General features: G+C 43.8%; 1 protein-coding gene across 2 annotated transcripts in view; it reads right to left on the bottom strand.

Moving 5' to 3' along the window:
* LOC137412890 (calcineurin-binding protein cabin-1) overlaps positions 1-15,009 on the bottom strand; it is a 180,766-nt gene extending 165,757 nt beyond the window's left edge. For both annotated transcript variants that reach the window (XM_068098225.2, XM_068098230.2), the window contains exons 1-8: positions 14,875-15,009; positions 10,057-10,149; positions 9,800-9,913; positions 8,295-8,435; positions 7,499-7,679; positions 1,306-1,435; positions 973-1,125; positions 531-835 (exon numbers count right to left, since the gene is read on the bottom strand). In XM_068098225.2, coding sequence (XP_067954326.2) covers positions 531-835; positions 973-1,125; positions 1,306-1,435; positions 7,499-7,679; positions 8,295-8,435; positions 9,800-9,913; positions 10,057-10,149; positions 14,875-14,877 — 1,120 coding nt within the window. In that variant the 5' untranslated portion in view covers positions 14,878-15,009. The remainder of the gene's footprint in view (positions 1-530; positions 836-972; positions 1,126-1,305; positions 1,436-7,498; positions 7,680-8,294; positions 8,436-9,799; positions 9,914-10,056; positions 10,150-14,874) is intronic.
* Positions 15,010-22,314: the final 7,305 nt, after the last annotated feature.

Here is a 22,314-nt window from a genome sequence, read left to right as displayed (position 1 = left end):
AGAAACCTGGGCTTAATTTGTCCGAAGCGACCCGAAGGTGTGGCATGAAGCCGAAGGCCTATAAGTACCGTTTTGTTGGAAGAGCCGTAACACCGATGCTTTCACTATTTGATGGTCATTTTAACAATCGGTTTGTTTGTGTTTCACACTGAATGAAAAACGTAAAGGTAGAGCATGGTGATTGTGACATATGACAGGTTTGACGATATGTTCGGCCTGAACGAAATTGGAATCAAAATGCTGGAGTGTGGAGAGTCAGCCGCCGTACAGCCGTAATGACATCAGACGTAATCAGATCACCCTGTCATGTGACCAGATCCTCAGCTCTGATTAGCATACGTTTGAGGGGACATACATACATACATACATACATACATACATACATACATACATACATACGGACGGACAAACACTGTTCTAGACGGCTTTGCCCTAGGGGCTACACCGTAAAAATACACTTAAAATTATTTTTCATGAAAAGGAGACCAGTTGGTCCAAACTAAATAAAAGGAAGACAAATTTTCTACAACCTTGAGAAAGAGACTCTGTAGATCCACAGCATGCTTCACTTGGAGATGGAACTTGGGACAAAGGTGGCACAGCCACTACTGTGAGCGGCAGACACGAGGGTAATGGAGATACAAGCCCTGTAGAAACTGGTGGAAGGCAGGCTGGGGGTGCAGCTTGGATTACGCTGACTGGGGTTGAAGTCGGAGCAGGTGGCGGCAAAGCATAAGGTGAGAGATCAAGTGGGCGGGCGAGAAAGCAGCATTGGCTTTCTGTTGCTGAGAGGGCGCGGTACGACGCCATAAGGAATTCCCCAAAAGATTTCCACCTATAGAAAATAACCAAATACTGATAAACAAACCACTTTCAATACTTAAAACAAGCAAACTACCAAATACCCTTGATTTTTGTATCACGTCCAAACTGCTCTCTCTCTCTCTCTCTCTTTCACATATCCCATCTTACGTGTACTCTTGCAAATGTTGTGGCGGAATAGCAGGGGGTGAGGGAGGAGGTGTTGGGGCTCTCTCTTTTCGCTTTTGCCTAATCTGCAATGCCTCGTCAACAATCTGACAGGCATCACTACGCCATGTTCCTTTCTGCAAACCTGCTGGATCACTGCAAAATATAAAAGGGCAGTATATGGTGATATACAAATAAAGACAAGATAGAAGGCAAGAAAAAACATAATATAACTTTAAAAATTGTGAAAATAAAAATGCTATTCTTAACAAAAAGCTATTGCATCCTCAGTGGTATGTTAGAGAAAAAAAATTAAAGTTTGTGCAGTTCACTCACCAATCAGCAAACATTGAGATGGATTCAACTCGTAACGATGGGTACTCGCGAAATATCTGCTCCCGTAAAGCCAGTGCCTTGGCACAGCCACAATCCTTCATCAATGCTTGGCTAATATAATACAAACAGGCTGTGCAGTCAATCAAGGTAAGGCATGAGAAAAAAAGATGATGGTCAAAATTAGAGAACATTCCAAATGGGTCAAATGGGTCAAACATATTATTCTGAGTTGTGATCCTATGGTATGCTCTATTACTTTAATTATATTCTATACCAGCAAATACCACCCGTCGCTTAGCTGATGGGAATATCAAGTGATGGTGGGAGATAGAAAGAGGGGTCTGAGAGAGAGGGGTGGGACAGAAAGGTGGGAGGGAAGGGGAGAAAGAGGAGGGGTAGAGAGAGGGAGGTGTGAGAGAGGGAGGTGTGAGAGAGGGAGGGGTGAGAGAGGGAGGGGTGAGAGAGGGAGGGGTGAGAGAGGGAGGGGTGAGAGAGGGAGGGGTGGAGAGAGGGAGGTGTGAGAGAGGGAGGGGTGTGAGAGAGGGAGGGGTGAGAGAGGGAGGGGTGAGAAAGGGAGGGGTGAGAAAGGGAGGGGTGAGAAAGGGAGGGGTGAGAAAGGGAGGGGTGAGAAAGGGAGGGGTGAGAAAGGGAGGGGTGAGAAAGGGAGGGGTGAGAAAGGGAGGGGTGAGAGAGGGAGGTGTGAGAGAGGGAGGGGTGAGAGAGGGAGGGGTGAGAGAGGGAGGGGTGAGAAAGGGAGGGGTGAGAAAGGGAGGGGTGAGAAAGGGAGGGGTGAGAAAGGGAGGGGTGAGAGAGGGAGGGGTAGAGAGAGGGAGGGGTGAGAGAGGGAGGGGTGAGAGAGGGAGGCGTGAGAGAGGGAGGCGTGAGAGAGGGAGGCGTGAGAAAGGGAGGGGTGAGAAAGGGAGGGGTGAGAAAGGGAGGGGTGAGAAAGGGAGGGGTGAGAAAGGGAGGGGTGAGAAAGGGAGGGGTGAGAAAGGGAGGGGTGAGAAAGGGAGGGGTGAGAAAGGGAGGGGTGAGAAGGGAGGGGTGAGAAAGGGAGGGGTGAGAAAGGGAGAGGTGAGAAAGGGAGGGGTGAGAAAGGGAGGGGTGAGAGAGGGAGGGGTGAGAGAGGGAGGGGTGAGAAAGGGAGGGGTGAGAAAGGGAGGGGTGAGAGAGGGAGGGGTGAGAAAGGGAGGGGTGAGAGGAGTGAGAGAGGAGAGAGGGAGCAGAGGGATGGGTGTGAGAGGGATAGCTGAGAGGGAGAGGGGAGATGGAGAGAGAGGGGAGGGGAGAAAGAGGAGTGGAGGAGAGAGGAGAGAACAGAGGGAGGGTGAGAGAGGGAGGGAGCAGATCAGATCAGAACAGATGAGAATATAATGAAAGCAGATCATATAAAAAGGTGAAAATATGCGATCTTGTGTAAAAATAAAAATTTCACAACATTTTCAGTGGGCAGAGCGGATGGCACGGAGGCACCGCACAACACCAAAGGGCCACACCGCAGGTGTGTGGGGCCTGAACATTGTACTTTAATCCATAGACCAGTTATTACAAAGGAGAATAGGATATATATTTGGTTGTGTTTGGGAGAGTGACAGCTCGTGCCACCTACATGTACCTTTTCCCGTGAATAAACACTGTACATAGTGCGGTGGGTGAGAGTTACCTAGACTGTAGGTTTATGTTTACCTAGTCTAGCTTTACCCCCTTACAACTCATGGAGATACAAAAGGTGGGTGAAGAAAGTGAAAATTATAAATTTTGATAAAAAAGATAAATTCAATCTGACTCGAGTAAACCATTTTCTTTTTTTTTTTTAAACAACAGGAACTGGGCAATTTCATTTTTGCATGCTTTTAATAAATTTACTGAGGAAATCCCTTAAGCTTTGGCATTATTGGACAAAGGTGGAGTTTGTTTCATAGAAAGCAAAATCATAGTTGTGGCACTCACAATCTAACATAAATGTTTGAAGGTCCAATTCAATGAAAATAATAATGATAAATAAATAAAAACAGAGTTTGCAAAAAACATATTCTGGGTCTACTAATCGCTTCCAGACAAAGAAGTATGATGGACCAAAGTATCCAAGATCAACTCGCAGAAAATGTGATTTAATTGACTAATTCCTTCTACTTCTGTGATTAGAGGGGTCAATATATGGTTGAACTCCCAAAAAATTGATACAAAAGGTTTTTCAATGGATTCTGGTACCATTGGGCATGCTAAATAACATACTAAAAATCTAGTAACATCCGACTTCCGGAAAGGGGTCATTTTCAAGATGGCGTCCAAGATGGCTGCCAGGAGCTTAAAATGGCCATATCTCAATTATTATTCAACCTAGAAAGGTGGTTTTGGTGTCTAACCCTAGGTTTTAGGGCCCAAGGAATCCAATTGAATCAATAAAATTACCATCAGTTAATTATTTCTTGACAAGTCCAAGATGGCATCCCAAGGTGACATCCTGATCCACTAAAATGGCTCTGTCGAATAGTAGTCAACCTAGAGAGATTTTTTCAGTGTGTATACCTAGGTTTAAGGCACCCAGGAAATCATCAAAATTACTTAAATAAGCACAAAGTAATCAGGTAATCCAGTAAGCCAGGTTTACCAGCCCATTAGGCATTTGTTGTCTTATACAGTTAGTCGCTATTCATCGTCATCCTCCGACTCACCAGCTAATGAACCAAGTGTGTGTTTCAGATTGGAGATAAGAGTGTAATGTGTCTACACCACTGCCACCTGTGACTCCAGTCCACAGTATTCAGTGATCATTACAGACAAAGGTTTGTACAAAGCTTGAGAGGTTATGGCAAGGGACAGACTATTTTATATTGGGGAGGGGGGGGGGCTGAAAAATCTGACAAACAATTTATTTTCATCTCAAAAGGAATAAGTAAATTATTTGGTACATGTATGCATAAACAAAATCCATATTTTTTTAGACATTTCCAAAAGAAATGTACACAACTTTTCCCAGCTATAGCCTGGGGTGGGGGGGGGAGGGCACTCCATGTGTTCAGGGTAGTAGTACTGTGCCACCCATAAGGGTGGCTTTTTGGCAATTTGAGTATATTCAAGGGTGTGGAAAATTCCATGTGTTGTATATTCAAATTTTGTCACAGTTAACTCTCAGTTAACTGTCAGTGGCCATCTTCAGGAAACAAAAAGAATTTGGAAGTCTAATTTTGTTCTAATTTTGTTTTGTTTTGTTTTGTACTAATTTTGGGGGGTTAGGTGGTTACTTTCCATATATTGACCATTCTAGAGGCTATTTGCATTTCGTTATGATTTTGTAAAGGCACTAATCATACGTGTATTAATTTCTTCTTTTTTTCTTCAAGGTACAAGATGAGTGCATCCTGCAGTGACCAGATCTATCTCATTTGTCAAGGCAAATTGGAAGATGGAGGTGATGTAGGCAAGATTCGCCAAAAGGGTGCTGATGGGATCAATGAAGCTAGTGTTCGGAGAGGTGACACCATTGCTGGGACTGCTGGCTGTAAAGTGCATTTGAACTGTCGCAAAATGTACACAAACAGTATAGAAATTGATCTTCATTTAAAGAGGAAACAGAGTGGTGAATCCAGTACCACTAAAAGGAGTACTAGGGTTTCTGAAGGTCCGTTCAATAGCAAAACTGATTGCCTTTTCTGCAGCACTAGTGTTCAGGAAGGAAGTGCAGACTATAGTTATGTGAAAACTGATATCTTTGCAAAGAAAATATTGCTATGCTGTGACAACCGGCAAGATGAGTGGTCTTTCAAGGTCAAAGGTAGAATTGAATACTATCATGGGGATCTACACGCTGCAGACTGCGTGTATAATCAAGATTGTAGCAGCCATTTCAGGTGTGGCCGTCATATACCCCTGCAATTTCAGACAGATCCTGATCCAAAGTGGAGGAAATCTGGAAGGCCAAAAGATGAGGACCAAGAGCAAGCCTTATCAAAGATGTGTGCATACCTTGCAGCGAATGATGAAGAACAGCTGACTGTTTCTGACCTTAGGTGTAAAATGAAAGAGTATTTGTCTAAGGCCGATTCCCTCCCCTATGGTAATCAATACCTAAAAAGACAGCTGAAGGAACGGTATGGACTCCAGACAGTCTCTTGAAGGTCATTCATTGTAACTGCTCCACTGCCTGCAAGACACTCCGCTGCTCTTGTAGACGATATGGACTACCATGTACTACTGCCTGTGGACCATGCCAACTTGAAGAATGTGACAATCCACATAACAAGTTTCTCCCAGAGGAGTCGGAGGATGACGATGAATAGCGACTAACTATATAAGACAACAAATGCCTAATGGGCTGGTAAACCTGGCTTACTGGATTACCTGATTACTTTGTGCTTATTTAAGTAATTTTGATGATTTCCTGGGTGCCTTAAACCTAGGTATACACACTGAAAATATCTCTCTAGGTTGACTACTATTCGACAGAGCCATTTTAGTGGATCAGGATGTCACCTTGGGATGCCATCTTGGACTTGTCAAGAAATAATTAACCGATGGTAATTTTATTGATTCAATTGGATTCCTTGGGCCCTAAAACCTAGGGTTAGACACCAAAACCACCTTTCTAGGTTGAATAATAAGTGAGATATGGCCATTTCAAGCTCCCGGCGGCCATCTTGGACGCCATCCTGAAAATGACTCCTTTCATTTTCAGATGTTACTACATTTTTAGTATGTTATTTAGCATGCCCAATGGTACCAGAATCCATTGAAAAACCTTTTGTATCAAAATTTTTGGGGTTAGGTGAGTTTTTTTTCGTATATTGACCCTACTAGATTGAGAGTTTGCAGTTGTCTCCATTTTGTTCACCTCTTGCATTCTCCCCTTGCTCTCAATCTTTCCCATGTGACTTATCCCTCAAAGTATCACTATCTTTTGTCCCTCAGTTCTGCTGTTGGTGTGTTCCCCCTCACTTCCTAAAGTTATTTTCATTCTGTTATGTCCTGCATTCTAGCTCCTCCGTGAGCAGAGACTGCATACCAAAAAATGGCATAAATATGTCACATTACTTTGAACGTGAGTGGCACAAATAAAATCATCACCATGAACAACGAAATTATTTCACAAATTGGCAAGCAAAGCTGTATGATAAGATAAAAAGTACATACCAAAAACTGCATGTCCTCTAGTTTCCATTCCTTAATCAAAAAAATTAGATTGGCCTGTTAATGTTCCCATCCAAACCCCTGGTTGACGATGCAGGAAACCCAGGTTCAAATCCCATATTCCATGCGTTGTTTTTTTTTTTCAAAACAATTCCAAATTTCCTTGTAATTATTTATGTTGAAATAAAATTACGTTTACTACTGTCTTTGTCTTGCATGCAATGTATGAGCATGGCCCTCTCTCAGCATAAGAGCGATGTTGTAAAAAGTACAGTCAAAACAGCTAAAAAAACATCACGACGTCGACCGATATGCCTCCGTGGACCTTATTACATCATTATACATACTTGTACCAAGTTTGATTTAAATCCACTCGGCTGTTCTCAAGTATCATATTTTTACCTAACATGACCTCTGACCTTTGATGCTGAAATCTAATCAGTTCATCTTTTCATTATAATTTGTATTTGCACTAAGTTTGGTGAAAATCCCATGACTGGTTCACAAGTTAGCTCGGTTACAGCATTTTTACTGAATTTGACATCTGACATTTGGCCTTTTGATCGTAAATTCTAATCAGTTCATCTTTACATTATTATACATATATGTACCAAGTTTGACTTGGATCCCTTCAGCCGTTCTCAAGTTATAAACCTATTACAGACTCTGACCTTTGACCTCTTGACCTCAAAATCAAATCACTTCATCTTTACATCATAATACTTGTACCAACTTTGGTCAAAATCCCATCACTGGTTCACAAGGTATCATGTGAACTGGATTTTAACCTAACATGACCTCTGACCTTTAACCTCATGACAGCAAAATATAATCAGTTCATCTTTACGTCAATATACATACATGCACCAAGCTTGACTTAGATCCCTTCAGCCATCCTCAAATTATCACGGTAACGAAAACCCATCACGGATGGACGGATAGACAGACAGGCAGACAGGCAGACGGACGGACAACCCAAAAACATAATGCTTCCGATGCCTTTGTCGGCGGAGGCATTAAAAAAAAGTCTAAACTCGCCCCGTCTATCCCAATAAAATGTACTGACTGGTGTGGTCGCCCAGTGCATAGAGAACAGTCATAAGGCCATTCAGGCATGGCCAGTGGCCAGGATTTCGCTCAAGACCCTGAAGCCATCCATAGCGTGCAAGAGGAAGTAGGGAAAGGCTGCATGCCACCGATGCGAGCCGCTGCCATAGGCTCACATCAGAGCTGTCCAGCTGTACTGCCTGCAAATCGTAGCGGTTGGGTGGATGGAGAGGTGACAAGGTTAGGCAAAGGAATGGGAAAGACAGCAATCTGGAAAAAATAACACGACTACGATTATGGTGTCCATGGTGTCCATGCTGTGGAAGGTGGTGGAGATGACGATGATGATGAGGGAAACAATACTCAGATGTAATGACAATGACGGGAGCAATGGTGGCAATAACAATGCTGAGGGAAAACCACCCTTATCCAATGGCATGACGGGAGGTGTTGGATATATATGACACCATTATTAAAGTTGGTTTTAATTTTTGATCGGTTTGTCCTCAGGCGAAGCTTTAAATGTAATAGTAGCTGCATGTATTCTTGACTTTTCTAAAGAAGGTTTTGGGGTGGAGGGGAATGGGGGGGGGACTAATATAGCTGTTCGTTTCACAAAAGGTGGGGTTGGTATACAATGTATGAATCAAACAGACAAATGGTGGTGATACATCTCCAAAAGCCCCATTGATGGATGGCAACCAGCTTAATACCGATATTTAACTTACATTAACGATCACACAAAAATCTTAACGTCCATATTTGATCGATAGAATAAAAAAAATTTAAAAAGAGCAACAATCAGCCAGGTTTACCTCGAGGTAGTAATTCAGGGCTTTGGTCGATTCCGAATCTTGCTCAGCCAATCGCGCCAAGTTCTTAAAAGCCGAGTACTTGAGCAACAAATCAGGTCTCCTTCCAACAGCGCCTTCTACGTCTCCTTCTCCCACCAGAGCCTACTCACCCAACGACACAACACAATGTTATGAGATAAACTTTAATGCCCAATCTTACTTCGTACAAATACTTAAATATTTTTTTAACTAGAACGCAAATTGGTACAGCTCATTCATACCTCCACCATGTTGAAAAGTTTACATTTTGTATCCCACCAATAGTCCAGATTTACATCCTTATCTTAACCAAAATGTAATCCGCTTGTTCCTTGTCACCTACCCAACCCATCCACAAAGTTTTGTCCAAATCAGTCTAACTTTTTGAGATATCGTGCTATATATCGTTTGTGGCTCTTTCACTCAATGGTGAAGAATCACATGAAGGATTATTGTTTCTGGATCCACATCCGGATCTTCACCAAAGTTGAATCAATTTTTCCTTGTAACACACCCAAGACGTCCACCAAGTTTCATCAGAATCTATCCACAACTTTGAGATATCCTGCTCACAGACAAACAATCAAACAAGAAGACGTCATGGAGAGCACGATACTTGCAAAATCCACACCTCCCCCTCGCAAAAAAGGTTGCCAGTGATCCATAAAATTGCCCATTTCAAGATAAAAATTGACGATCTTGATCAAAGCTCATGTCAATAGGATGAAAAATGACGATTTTTGAGATGAAAATTGATGATTTTAGCAGTTTGACCTAGAGTTGACCTTAAATAGTTAGATTCCCAATTCAGTGAGGCACTATACAACTGCTGTTCAATTTTCAAGTTAATCGGATAAAAAAATGACGATTTTAGAAATTTGACCTCCAGATGACCTTTGACATCAAAATCAATGAGCTTCTCAATGGTGACAACCTCTACAACTTGGTGAAATTTCATGATGACCGGTTTAGAATTGTGACCTGTAGGCGAGTGACAAACAGGCAAACTTCACTCTTTCATTCCTCTTTTCCCCCGCCTCTGGAACAATCTCCCACACTCTCTTCAATCCCACTCCTCCCTCCAGGTCTTTAAAACAGCTGTTCATCCTTGACCTTTTCTACCCCCGTTAATTTCACCCCAGATCCACTTTTTTGAAATACCGACTTCTTTCCTTGAAGTCCTAGCAGTGCCCATGTGTTTTAGACAGACGGGTAAAACATAACCTTCGTTCACCATAGGTGACGAAGGTAAAAAATATTTTTTTCTAAATCACCAAGTGTAATGTCAATCAAGAACATCGATTTTGCTTGTAGAAAATATGCAATGGATGGGTCATAGTTCGCTCCATCAAGTCCAGAAAAAATAATAACCTAAAGCTGTGAAATATCATGGGTAAAGGTGCAACAGAAACAGAACTGGAATTGTTGAAATGCAAAACCCATCAACTACGACAGATTTAAGAATCCATTGCTCATCTTGAGCTCACCTCTTGCAACAAAGGAGTAGTCAGCAACTGCTTATAGACCTTAGTTGCTTCTTCCCTCTGGTCTCTTTTTTGTAGATCCAGTGCTTGGTGGTACAAAGCCATGGCTTCTGCTTCCTATAAATTCCAGTGGGATGAGGAACAGTTGTTGGGTGGGAATTAAATACTTTTGGGGATTACAGGCAATAATGGATTGCCGTGAAGACGAGCACCTAATAACATAAATAGCGAGCATTGTGTATTATAAGCAAATGTCGAACCTGTGCTTCCTTTGTTCGGGTTTTCCCCCCCTCAAAGGCTTCTTCTCGGTCATCGCCATGTGAAATGCTGTCATTTAAAGCTGCAATTCGAATCTGATGTACCACAGATAAACGAAAGGGATTCAGACATAAATCATGATTCAGGATGACTTACAAAAACATTCAACAAATAGAACGGCACTCGGTAGAGCGCATACCTCCGCCAGGCTGAACAGTTTCTGTTTTTTTATCCCACTGATAGGCTGGATCGAGATCTGGACCTGAACCAAAATCTAATCACCTTGTTCTTGTCACCTAACAAACTTACCCACCGAGTTTAGTCATAACTCGTCCATAACATTTTAAAATGTCATGTTATATAATCGCTTTTGGCCCAATCTCTCAATGGTGAAGAATCACTTAAAATTCAATAATCCCCGTATCCGAATCCATATTCAGAACTTCACCAAAATCGAATCGATTCGTCCTTGTAATGCACCCAACCGATCCACCAAGGTTTGTCCAAATCCGTCCATAACTTTTTGAGGTATCGGTTTAAGCCCTATCACTCGATGGTGACGAATCACTTAAAAATTCAATAATTCACATATCCGAATCCATATTCAGATATTCACCAAAATCGAATAGATTCGTCCTTGTCACACACAACTGGTCACCAAGTTTTGTCCAAATCCGTCCATAACTTTTTGAGATATCTTGCTATTATATCGCTCTTGGCCCAATCTCTCAATGGTGAAGAATCGCTTTAAAAATTCTACTACCCGGATACAAATCCGGATCTTCACCTAAATCTAATTATTTCGTCCTTTTGACATACACTACCTCTCTGCCAAATTTCGTCCGAATCCATCTACATCTTTTTGAGATATCTTGTTCATCGACAGCCAAACAAACAGACAAACAGATAGACAGGGGTGAAAACATAACCTCCATCCACCTTCGGTGGTGGAGGTGACAATGTGGACCTCGATAAGCATAACCGACTTCATTTGAGTTTCTTAATCAACATGGGTTTTCTAATCAGCAATTGCCTCACCCCAAATAAAGGGGTCATTCGATGGCAACTCAACCAGAAAAGAGGAATTTTGTTGCTCGACCCCATCATTAAACATCAATGTTTAATGAATAGAACTTTTGAGGGGAAAAATACATCAGGTGCCCCAAACTCACTTTTGGAAAGTTCCCAGACATGGGGTAAGTGACAAGTTGTATTTGAACTTCAGCCCAACTCTCTACCTTGCAAGTCCTAAAATGTTAGTGTTGCTGTAAAAACGTTGCGTACCACTTCCAAATTTTGTGAAAAACTTTTGGTTTCAAGTCTCCCCACTGGTCATTAACCACTCTGATATTGTGAGTTTTTGCTATTTTTAACAGGTTTAGGACAAAATAACTCGCAGGGAGGGCTACAAAAAAAAATCACCCAAATATATTTTTGGATACATCTTAATGAGATCTACAATAATCAAGCAAACTATTTTGGTAACCGTGGATTTGGGATTTTTTAAGTTGCATTTGTCATGCATTCCAGCATTAATTATTGCCAATATGGTGAGGTTAAAGTACCACATAGACTCAACCAAAGTGGCATTTCTCTTCAATTTTGCATTGTCTGGAGCAAGATATAGAATAAAACGTAACAGGGTGTGCTTCCGGTGGCAAATGCTTCGATCTGTGGGGTTATGAACTTGCTTTTAGCCATTTGGCTAAGGTAAGGCAGCCAGCTCAAGGTCACCAAGCACCAGGAGAACAATTTGTTGTTGGATCCTTTTCCATTTGACATGTGTTTGCGACGCAGCCAAGGCCTGCAGTTTGATGGACTTTGGTGACTCCCTCCATTCAAGGATGAGGGACCGAGCTTTGGCGACTCCTTTTTGCTGACTTCCTCCCACTGAGGAAGAAAGGGACCGAGCTTTGGTGTGATCGAAAATCGGGAGCGAAGACCAAGCCGAAAACATCAGCTTTAATGAGGCCTAGGGCCACTCACGTGGCACCCGGTATCATGCTGATCGACATGTGTTCGGGATGCGGCCTTCATGCACTTTGTTGACTCCCTCCCACCGAGGATGACTCCCTTTTGCCGACTCCCTTCCACGGTGCGCTTTGTCGACTCCCTCCCACCGAGGGCGGATGTGACAACTTTGGTGGGACCACGACCATAGATAGAGATGGCGACCTATGGCAGAGGCTCACCATGTCTGGGCGAGTGAGGGTGTCCCCAGGCAAATTCCCAGAGGTGATGCAGAGCGAGATCGTCACCACCAAGGGGATGGAGGGACAAACTGAGCACAAATGACCAGATGGCTTGGACAATGAGTTGTGGTTCCATGCTTGCATGGATATGGGTGCTTCGAGACCAGGGAAGGCTCCATTCATGAGGCTGACCAAGTGTCCCGTATTTTACGGGATCGTCCTGTTTTTCACTCAAATGTCCCACGTCCAGTTTCAAACCTTCCTGGGACACCATTTGTCTCGTATTTTTCGGCCGCCAGACAGTATTTGAAAAGGGATGGGAAAGGCAGCATGCAGTGCTGCTGCAGACGCTTCCATCATGGCAACAATATGCCGTCAATAAGGCCAAGCAGGAGCCGGAAACAAAACACTGTGATGGCGTAATGGGGCTCGTCACGCGGAACTGGGAGTGATGAAACTTTGAAGGGCCAAAGTTCATTGAAAAAGAGGAAGGCGACCACAAAAAGGACGTCTGTCTTTCGTGACAAATGGCTGCTTTCCACCAGTTATGACTGGTTGATGAAGGATACTGAAAATTGTCATGGAGTTTACTGTACAGTTACAGTATGCTCATGGAGTTTCTCCATTTCCTGCGGCAGATTATCTGATGTCAAGCAGCATGCTGCAGGAAGCACGCACACGTCTAAATTGATGGTTACCGCATATCAAGCAGCATGCTGCAGGAAGCACCGAGCACGCACTAGTCTAAATTGATTGTCACCTCAACAAGCCAAGGGATCAAAACTTTCTTCACAGTAAAAGACTCTTCAGAAGCAGAAAAGGTAACCTGCATAATAAACATTATAAAGAAAGCTTGGTAATTATTTACTTTTTCACGTAAATAAGTTACAATTGTCATTTTCTCACCAGACTTTATAAGATGAACTTCCAGGGTTTTTTCAGCTTTTAGTGCAAGTTCCCATTGGGAAACATGTTGCTTTCACATTATTAGTTGAGCAGAACATAGTTATTTCAAAGAGTAAAGATGGAATTACCAAAAACATTTTGCCTTAACATGTAAATATGGTGCTACTTATCTATTGGTTAGAACGAGGAAAGAACCCGATGGACAGGATAATTCCCACACTTTGATAATGTCCCCTCCCTCCACCTCGGACCAAGACTTCTATTTGGTTCTAACGGGTAATTCTAATGGGTTCTAAAGGGTAATTCTAATGGGTTCTAAAGGGTAATTCTAATGGGTTCCAAAGGGTAATTATAATGGGTTCCAAAGGGTAATTATAATGGGTTCCAAAGGGTAATTATAATGTGTTCCAAAGGGTAATTATAATGTGTTCCAAAGGGTAATTATAATGTGTTCCAAAGGGTAATTATAATGGGTTCCAAAGGGTAATTATAAGCGGTTCCAAAGGGTAATTATAAGGGGTTCCAAAGGGTAATTATAAGGGGTTCCAAAGGGTAATTCTAACGGGTTCCAAAGGGTAATTATAATGGGTTCCAAAGGGTAACTATAATGGGTTCCAAAGCGTAATTATAATGGGTTCTAAAGGGTAATTCTAATGGGTTCCAAAGGGTAATTATAATGGGTTCTAAAGGGCAATTTTAATGGGTTATAAAGGGTAATTCTAATGGGTTCCAAAGCGTAATTATAATGGGTTCCAAAGCGTAATTATAATGGGTTCCAAAGGGTAATTATAAGGTGTTCCAAAGGGTAATTCTAACGAGTTCCAAAGGGTAATTATAATGGGTTCCAAAGGGTAATTATAATGGGTTCCAAAGCGTAATTATAATGGGTTCCAAAGGGTAATTATAATGGGTGCCAAAGGGTAATTCTAATGGGTTATAAAGGGTAATTCAATGGGTTATAAAGGTTAATTCTAAAGAGTTTTAAAGGGTAATTGTAATGGGTTCTAATGGGTAAATCTAAAGGGTTATAAAGGGTAATTGTAATGGGCCTACGAATCATGATTATGCATACACACAAATAGTGATCACACTCACACACACACACACACACACACACACACACACACACACACACACACACACACACACTAATCATGATCAAACACATGCACGAATCATGATCACACACACACACACACACACACACACACACACACACACACACACACACACACACACACACACACACACACACACACACACACACACCATGATTATACATACACACGAATCGTTATCACACACACACACACACACACACACACACACACACACACACACACACACACACACACACACACACACACACACACACACACACACACACAACATTTGAGCAACGCGAAGAAAGCCGGTGGTGATAGTGACGAAGAAATCAGGGCTCTGATTGTAAACGTCCAAAGGCTGGCAACACTAACAACCTCCTGAGAATCGTTCAAAGCAATTGGCAATTGTTGGCTACATTTTATAGTGCTCATCGATGCAGTTCAACATGTCGGAATAACAGTAATACTGCAAAAAAAAAGAAGAAAAAAACAAAAGTAAAACATCTATCACTCTCAGGATGTCATGAACAATGTCAATGAACAATGAACAATTACAATAAAGCATGCATATAATAAACATGGAACCTTCACGCCAGAAACACACAGCAAAACCCACCATAGCGAGCCGTGGCCACCAGCTTCAGGCTCGGTATGTCTCAACGCGCTCTGTTCACGATGTTACACATACGCAGACAAGTACTTATTACATGCTGCATGTCAATGACTGCAGTCTGCAGCAGCAATTTCATACTCGCACCGCTTCCGGATCGAAAATCGTATTTCCGTTCTCCCGAATGGTGAAATTCATTCTCACATTCAAAACAAATTTATTTCGTCTTACTCCTACATTGAAGATGTACTGCACCTCTGTATATATTGTACTGTCGAATGACTATCAATATTGACTTGCAATCTGACTAACAACAAAGAATTATTGTAAACTAACTATACTGCCATGGTCAATATACTATGGATATGTTACCGTCTGTGGGATGTCCAGAGATAACAAGGACCTCTGGCGCATGAGGAGGCCATTCAGCCCAGCAATCCAGCATGCCTGCGCTACACGAACACCTGATGCGACCACTAATCCACACAGAGGCTACCTGCAAGTACTGCCAATGCAGGGTGTTTAGTGACGTCTTCATTTGTGCACACGTAGGACCTCGCGGCCATATTGGAGTACATGTGCAGGACGATGGAACGTTCATTCACGATTGGTGAAGTATAAAATTAGTGTTATTGTGCTCAGCACGGTTCGAATTCATTACAATTGGCGCCCCCCCCCCCCCCCCCAATTTTTAATTGCGCCTGACTGCTGTTGGCATCTTGAAGAAATCAAATGTTTTTTTGTTTTTTTTTTGGTGGGAACCTAAACACTTCCCGACATCCTTGAAGGAATGGGGGGTCTGTCAGGGATCATACCTTTGACGTAGGCTTAGGCACTCATTAAAGGCTTAGGCACTATAGTATAGAGCAATTTCAAAAAATTCAACTTTTATTTCCAAAAATTTCACTTTTCCCCCCTAAAACACTCACAGATGAACCCCTAGAAGTCGGACTGGTGTCGGGAAGTGGGATTGGACCCGAAGCGCGCTTCACGCGCTCGAAATTATTAACGGTGAAATTTGTTTTGTTTTAAAATAAAAACCCGAATTTTGAAAGTCGCGCTATGGCAGATCAAGACGGCTGGGTTCCGGTAGAGGAGAGTGAGGCAGGGTCGATCCAGGACCAAATTGAGGGACATGAGGAGAGCGAAGCAGTGAGGGCGGCAGGTTCGCAAAATGGCGTCCTCGCGCACGAGGTTACGGGCGCGCAAAATGGCGCCTCGCACATGGCTATGGCGGCCGCACCCGCTGCACAAGTGGGAGGGATGGCCCAAATGCAGGCCCTCATGGAGCAATTTATGGCGCAAATGCAGGCGTCCCTCAAACTGCAGAGTGAGCAATTGGGGGTAATGGGGAACCGGATGGATGCTCAGGGTGAGCGATTGGAGGGCCAAATGGGGGTAATGGGGAACCGGATGGATGCTCAGGGTGAGCGATTGGAGGGCCAAATGGGGGTAATGAGGGGCGAAGCGAGGGGTACCGGTGAGGGGTTAGACAATGGGATAAAAGAGGTAAAGAATGGGTTAACGGGGGTAGAAAACAGAATGGCCGCTCAAGAGAATCAAATGGAGAGGGATGAAAAAGGGGTTAGAGGGGTTAGAAAACAGTATGGAAGGCAAATTGAGGGACATGAGGGACCAAGCGGAAAGGGAAGTTAAAAAAATGGGGCAGCAGATAGAGGGGGTCAGAATGGGGGTAGAAACTAAATTGGATGCTCACAGGGAGGAAATGGAGCAGATGAGGGTGGCATCTGGGCAGGAGATGCAGGTGATGGGAGAAGAGATCAGAAGAGGTGTGAGTGAGGAGGTCGGAGGAGTGCGCGAGGAGGTGAGGCACTGTAAGGAGCGCATGGAGAAGGAGGTGAGAAAGGGGACTGTAAAATTGCAAGGTGGTATAGAGGAGTTGACGCTGGGAGTAGAACAACTGACAGTGGGACAAAAGGAGTTGGGGGACCAGGTAAAGAAGAACACAGCGGTAATAGAGGGTTTAAAATCGACACAGAAGGAGATGAAAAAGGACGTAGGGGTAATTAAAAAAGAGTGTCAGACGGTACATGAGGACCTGACGAGGAAAATGAACAAGGTGGTAGAGGTGATGGAGGTTAAAGAGCGGGAGGTGCGGGAGCACATAGAAAAAAATAAGGTGGAGTTAGAGGAAGAACTTAAGGGGGCGCATGAGGAGATGAAGGAGATGAAGCAGAAATTAGAAGAAGTGGAAGAAGGGGTGAGCGAAATTAAGAAGCGACGGAGGGAGGATAAGAAAGAGATAAAAGAGGAAGTAAAAGAATTGGTCCAAAGTCTGTGTTCGGATCGTGATGATGTGCTCATTAACCGGATGAGGGATTCGCAGGTGATGGAGGAGAAGCGAAGAGAAAGAGGACCCGGTGTAAGTGGTGACCAATATGGTCGTGCGTATGATGCGCCAGGTGATTTAAGAAGCTTGGGGGTCGAGATGGACCCGGGTGTTCGTGAGAATCCCACTTCCCGACTATAATTCCCACTAGAATCCCACTTCCCGACTTCCCGAACCCCTAGAAGTTTGACGAAGATCCGTTCCGTTCGGCCATCGTTGAGAAACATGGCGACAGATAAACATCTCTTCGTGTGGCTGTGCAGCTGATGCAATGTCCCCCATTACTAGTCAGCTGGTACTCATTTTCCCAACCTCTGAAGATTGACAGGCTGAGTCAACCCACCTACTGTTAATTCAATGCCTGGGAATTACTTAGGCAGTTAAGACCGAAAAATAGGGCGTATCGTTCATTTTTTCAGGAAAGCACCAAATTTGTCACAGATGTAGTATGGACCTATACAATTGTTTTCCTGAGGGGCGCCCAAAAATTCAGAACCCCTGGTGGCCGCCATATTGAATTTCAACATGACCGCCCTCTGTGACCTATTTCCCTCAATAACTTCTATACTATGAGCGATAACACCACAGTTCCAGTGTCTTACCCCATGTTTTCATGGTCTCTGAATCCAATGGGATCAATTGCATAAAGATTGGCATCCATCATCTTTCATTTCAAGATGGCCGCCATGGTGTTTCCATTTTCCTTGAATCTCTCATAGTATTTTAGGTAAAATTTCAATTCCAAGTGATACATATTGTTTTATTGGTCTCTGATAACAATGGAATGGTATTAATTAATCAAAGTTACACACAGTTGCAGTTTTAACTTAAAATATTGTGGGCACTTGAAAGGTGGAGGCTCTCGCACAGACGCATAGTACTACAAGCACTGTCCATCGCAGTCACACAGTGATGTGCAGGGCAGATTTGACCTGGAGCATTTACAGTTGCCTTTACAGGCCGACTTACAATGGCAGCTTGTAAGCTCTGAACATGCCTCCTGTATCAGTGGTATTGTGGTCCAAATTGGTGTCCAAGAAGTCCCTGTTTTCATCCAGCCCCAATCAGCTGGTGATGGAAGTTCTGGGTAGGGCACAAGTGCCTGACTCCATACGTGTCCAGCCTGAAAACATGCACGTCTTAGGTGTTGTTCGAAGGCGTCTGCTGTTGGGGGAATGTGATCAATTGTTCTTGCCTTCTTCGTGAACAAGTGTCGGCGCATGTCATTCACTGTCTTTATCTCGGTAGTCCGGTCATAGAGGATGGCAACATATCTTTCTATGCTCTGTAGTTCCATAGTAATAGCGTCCACAGATGGCCTATAAGCGAGAGCATGAAAGGTCTGTGTGATGCTGGGGTATGCCTCCCAAGCCTTCCAGGCTGTCTTTTTCCCAATTTGGGCAAAAAATGACACTGTGTCGCAGCCAGTGAAGGCATGAAATAATGGCAAAGACTCGGACTTCCTGCGGCCAAGGCCGGTGGCAATTTTATGGATGGCAAGGTAGCGGTAGCTTTTACCAGTGCCAATGGCAATCCAGAGTTCCTCCACACCGTGTGACTGGTAGGTAAAGTAGTGTGCTATTGCCAAGACCACAATATCAGAATCTACAGTTCGAATCAATACCCGTTTTCTCCCCTTTTCACAGCATCCAGGACATTTTTTTGGATTTTTTGGATTTTCTGAATTTTTGGGCGCCCCTCAGGAAAACAATTGTATAGGTCCATACTACATCTGTGCCAAATTTGGTGCTTTCCTGAAAAAATGAACGATGCTTCCTCTTAACTGCCTAACTAGGAGGAGTTCAAACTCAGGACCCTAGGATCACAAGCCAGGCACCTTAACCGTTTAAAAGCCAACACCGGACTTTCTTATAGCATTCAGCATTGACAAGATAATTCACTAAATCTGGATATAAAATGATTGGAAAGTTTTTATTGCTTTTGGGCCATGCCGCATTTTTTTTTTCTGGTATACAAGATCGGGGCTCGTTTAAGAGCTAACATTGATCACAAAAAAAAAACTGACATAAAACATATGATAAAGGGAGCGGGAGACAAGATGGAGGCCAGGAATGTCGCGAGATCTGTGGGAGGCAGAGGGCTTGGGGGGAGGAGGCATTGGAAGGGGGGGGGGGAGGTAAAAAAAACACATGGACAGTGCAAGGACTTCCAGGAAAGAAGTCGGTATTTCAAAAAAGTGGATCTGGGGTGAATTAATGGGGGTAGAAAAGATCAAGGTTTTGGATGGGAGAAGATAAGAGATGGTGGTGAACAGCCGTTTTAAAGACCTGGAGGGAGGAGTGGGATTGAAGAGAGTGAGGGAGTTTGTTCCAGAGGCGGAGAAAAGAGGAATGAAAGAGTGAAGGTGATTAGAGAGTCTTGATTTTGGCAGTTTAACCATAAGAGGGTTGCTGGCAGATCTTGTGCGACCTGTAGGATTATTTGGGGGACAGAGCACAGATAGAGCTGGGGGAGCAAGGCCTGAGAGGAGTCGGTAGAAGACAGAAAGACAGAAAGGACCTGCCTGCGGTGTGTGAGTGAAAGGCCCTCGGAGTTAGCTTCATTGTGGGAGATTCCAATGATTCTGAAAGCTTTGGTTTCAACAGCGTGAAGCCGAGCTAGGTGTGAGGCAGCAGCACCAGCCCAGAGGGGAGAACAGTATTCAATTGAGCCGTGGGTGAAAGCCATGTTTGTGGTGAGAAGCTCAGGTGTGCCAAGGAAGGACTTCGCAGGACGGAGGATGCCCATTGCCCAGTCGGCGACTGGCTTTGGAGGCCAGCTTGGAAATGTGGTTTTCCCAGGAAAGATCATGGCAGATAATGAGACCCAAAAGCTTGAGTGACAGAAGTTCTTGAAGAGGATTGCTGAGAAAGTAGATGGGAGGGTTGTCCAGTCGGTCTTTTTGGAGAGACATAGTGAGAGTGAGATTTGTTAGAATTGAAAAATTTGTTGCCTATAACCTGTATTTTGTTATAATATCGCTCCTTACACGAGTGGTGTAGTTCGGGTTTGCAGCGCCTGGGGCCAAAAGTCAATACGAGTGTCCCACAGGCACTGGTATAGTCAGAGATTTATATTGGGGGGGGGGGGGCGGGGGGGATATAAAAGAGGCCTAAGCTTTGCCAGTGGACTCAGTAGCAAACCTAAGCTCCCCTAATCTTTTGAACATAGTGGAAACTGTGATGTCCATCAATTAATGGCGGCAGATGGGACACCAGGTTAAGGGCCATCCAAGGGACGACACATTGCGTCAGTACTTGTGAAGGGAGATGCCACACAGTCAGATTCAGATCCAGTCGGGTTTAATGCGGACCATGAACAGCACTTGGTCAAGATTGAGACTGTCCACGCACATGTGCAAGAGTGCCCCTCTATGTGCATATCAATACAGTACAACAACCAGTCCAGATTGGCGTGATCGGTTCCTACCCTCCCACACGTTACGCATACCGTTGCACAAATTGACTGCAAAGTATTTCAAAACAAGACCAAAAGTCTAACAGTGGCGTAGCTGGGCTTGGAAAATATTATAAACCACAAACACACATGATTAGCTTTTTAAACAGTCGCTAATGCTGTTTATAACGTCAAAGAAAGAAATTTGGAGGAATCCCGACATCCATGAGGTAAGTTTTACTTTCAGAAATGAGCGAAGATCTACTGTAATCTATATACCCCACAAATGTTAGAGGTGTGCTCATTTACCAAGCAGCTAGCTAGCCCTTGCCAAGCCAGCCGTTCCTTAACGGTTTTGAATGGAGTGCTTGTTCGAATGCTTCAACCCCTTGGCGATCTCTCCACAAGAACCTTGGTAAATGAACACACACCCAATGTTCTTGAGACTCGACCATAGAGAGACTGTAATCTATATACCCCAAAGAGGAATTACCTTTCCTGCCGCTCTCTAAGTGAGCGGGTGTTTATGCCGTAATGACATCATATACGTAATGATGTAGCATGATAGTTGGACACAAAATTGCCGCTACTTTAATATATATAAGATATATATTTAACCTCCAGTACATTTGCAGTCACTACAAAGGGATTAGTGTTACAATTGCATTTACTATAATAATAACGTTACGTTATTATTACAAAAATTGTATTTTTTTTTAATCCGAGGTGAATTCCTTACTTTCGCAGTTACACCGCTTCAATCCATCAACTTTCCATTCATGACACTGGGATTAAAGTGTTATGGTTTTATTTACTATAATATTATTATTACTACGAAAACGATATTACTGAAACGATACCACTATATTAAAAAACCTGGGTTTAATTTGTCCGAAGCGGAAGGTGAGGCATAACACTTAAGGCCTATACATACTGTTACGGACCGCGGACAAGATGTTGTTTGGCCGAGCGGATGGCACCGCAGCCCCTAACAGTTACCCCGACTAACGCGATTCCCGAACGTTGGCCAGATCGCGCCACAGATATTCAATATGGAAAACTCTAAAGCGACCGAATGTAAAGAGGAAGAAGAAGACGTACAGAAGAGTAACGGGATTTATTATTTACACACACAAGCAAAAGGAGCAGTCACGGTTATATACAGGGAACATGGAAAAAGCAGGTGACACAGTGAAATTACTAGCTTATACAAACTTAATTAAATACCCAGGACAGAACAAACAGAACAAACTCACGTACACAAGAAGGATGGAATGGCAGGAATGAATGCTGGAAGGAGGAATGGGAAGGTTCAGCTGGGGCAGATGGTTCGGGCTTGATCCCGCACGGGACGTCGGCTGGACCTCGACGGCCACCGATGCCACCGCTATCTGGTTCCCGCGGGGTACGGGTTGAAGCTGCCTGGTGGAGTCAACGCTGCTTGTGGAGCCAAAGCTGCTTCTCTGGCTCACCTCAGGGCGCGTCTGCCGTCTCTGGCGCAACTGCTTGTAATTGACCTTGAACCTTCTCTCTCTTCAAAGCTCATCTGGATCCTCTCACGCAGTACCTTGCGCGCGTGCTTTTATAACGCCTCCGGCGATCAAGCCGCCGGCCTTCAGGACACGCCCATCGGTGTGCTCACCTCGGCCCTGGTTGGTCGCGCGACCCTCTGGCTCCGCCCTTGATGACGACGGGCGGGC

This window comes from Myxine glutinosa, chromosome 1 (assembly GCF_964187855.1).
Source record: "Myxine glutinosa chromosome 1, kmMyxGlut1.1, whole genome shotgun sequence".
NCBI classification, from domain to species: Eukaryota; Metazoa; Chordata; class Myxini; order Myxiniformes; family Myxinidae; genus Myxine; species Myxine glutinosa.
This window is presented reverse-complemented; position numbering and strand designations above follow the sequence as displayed.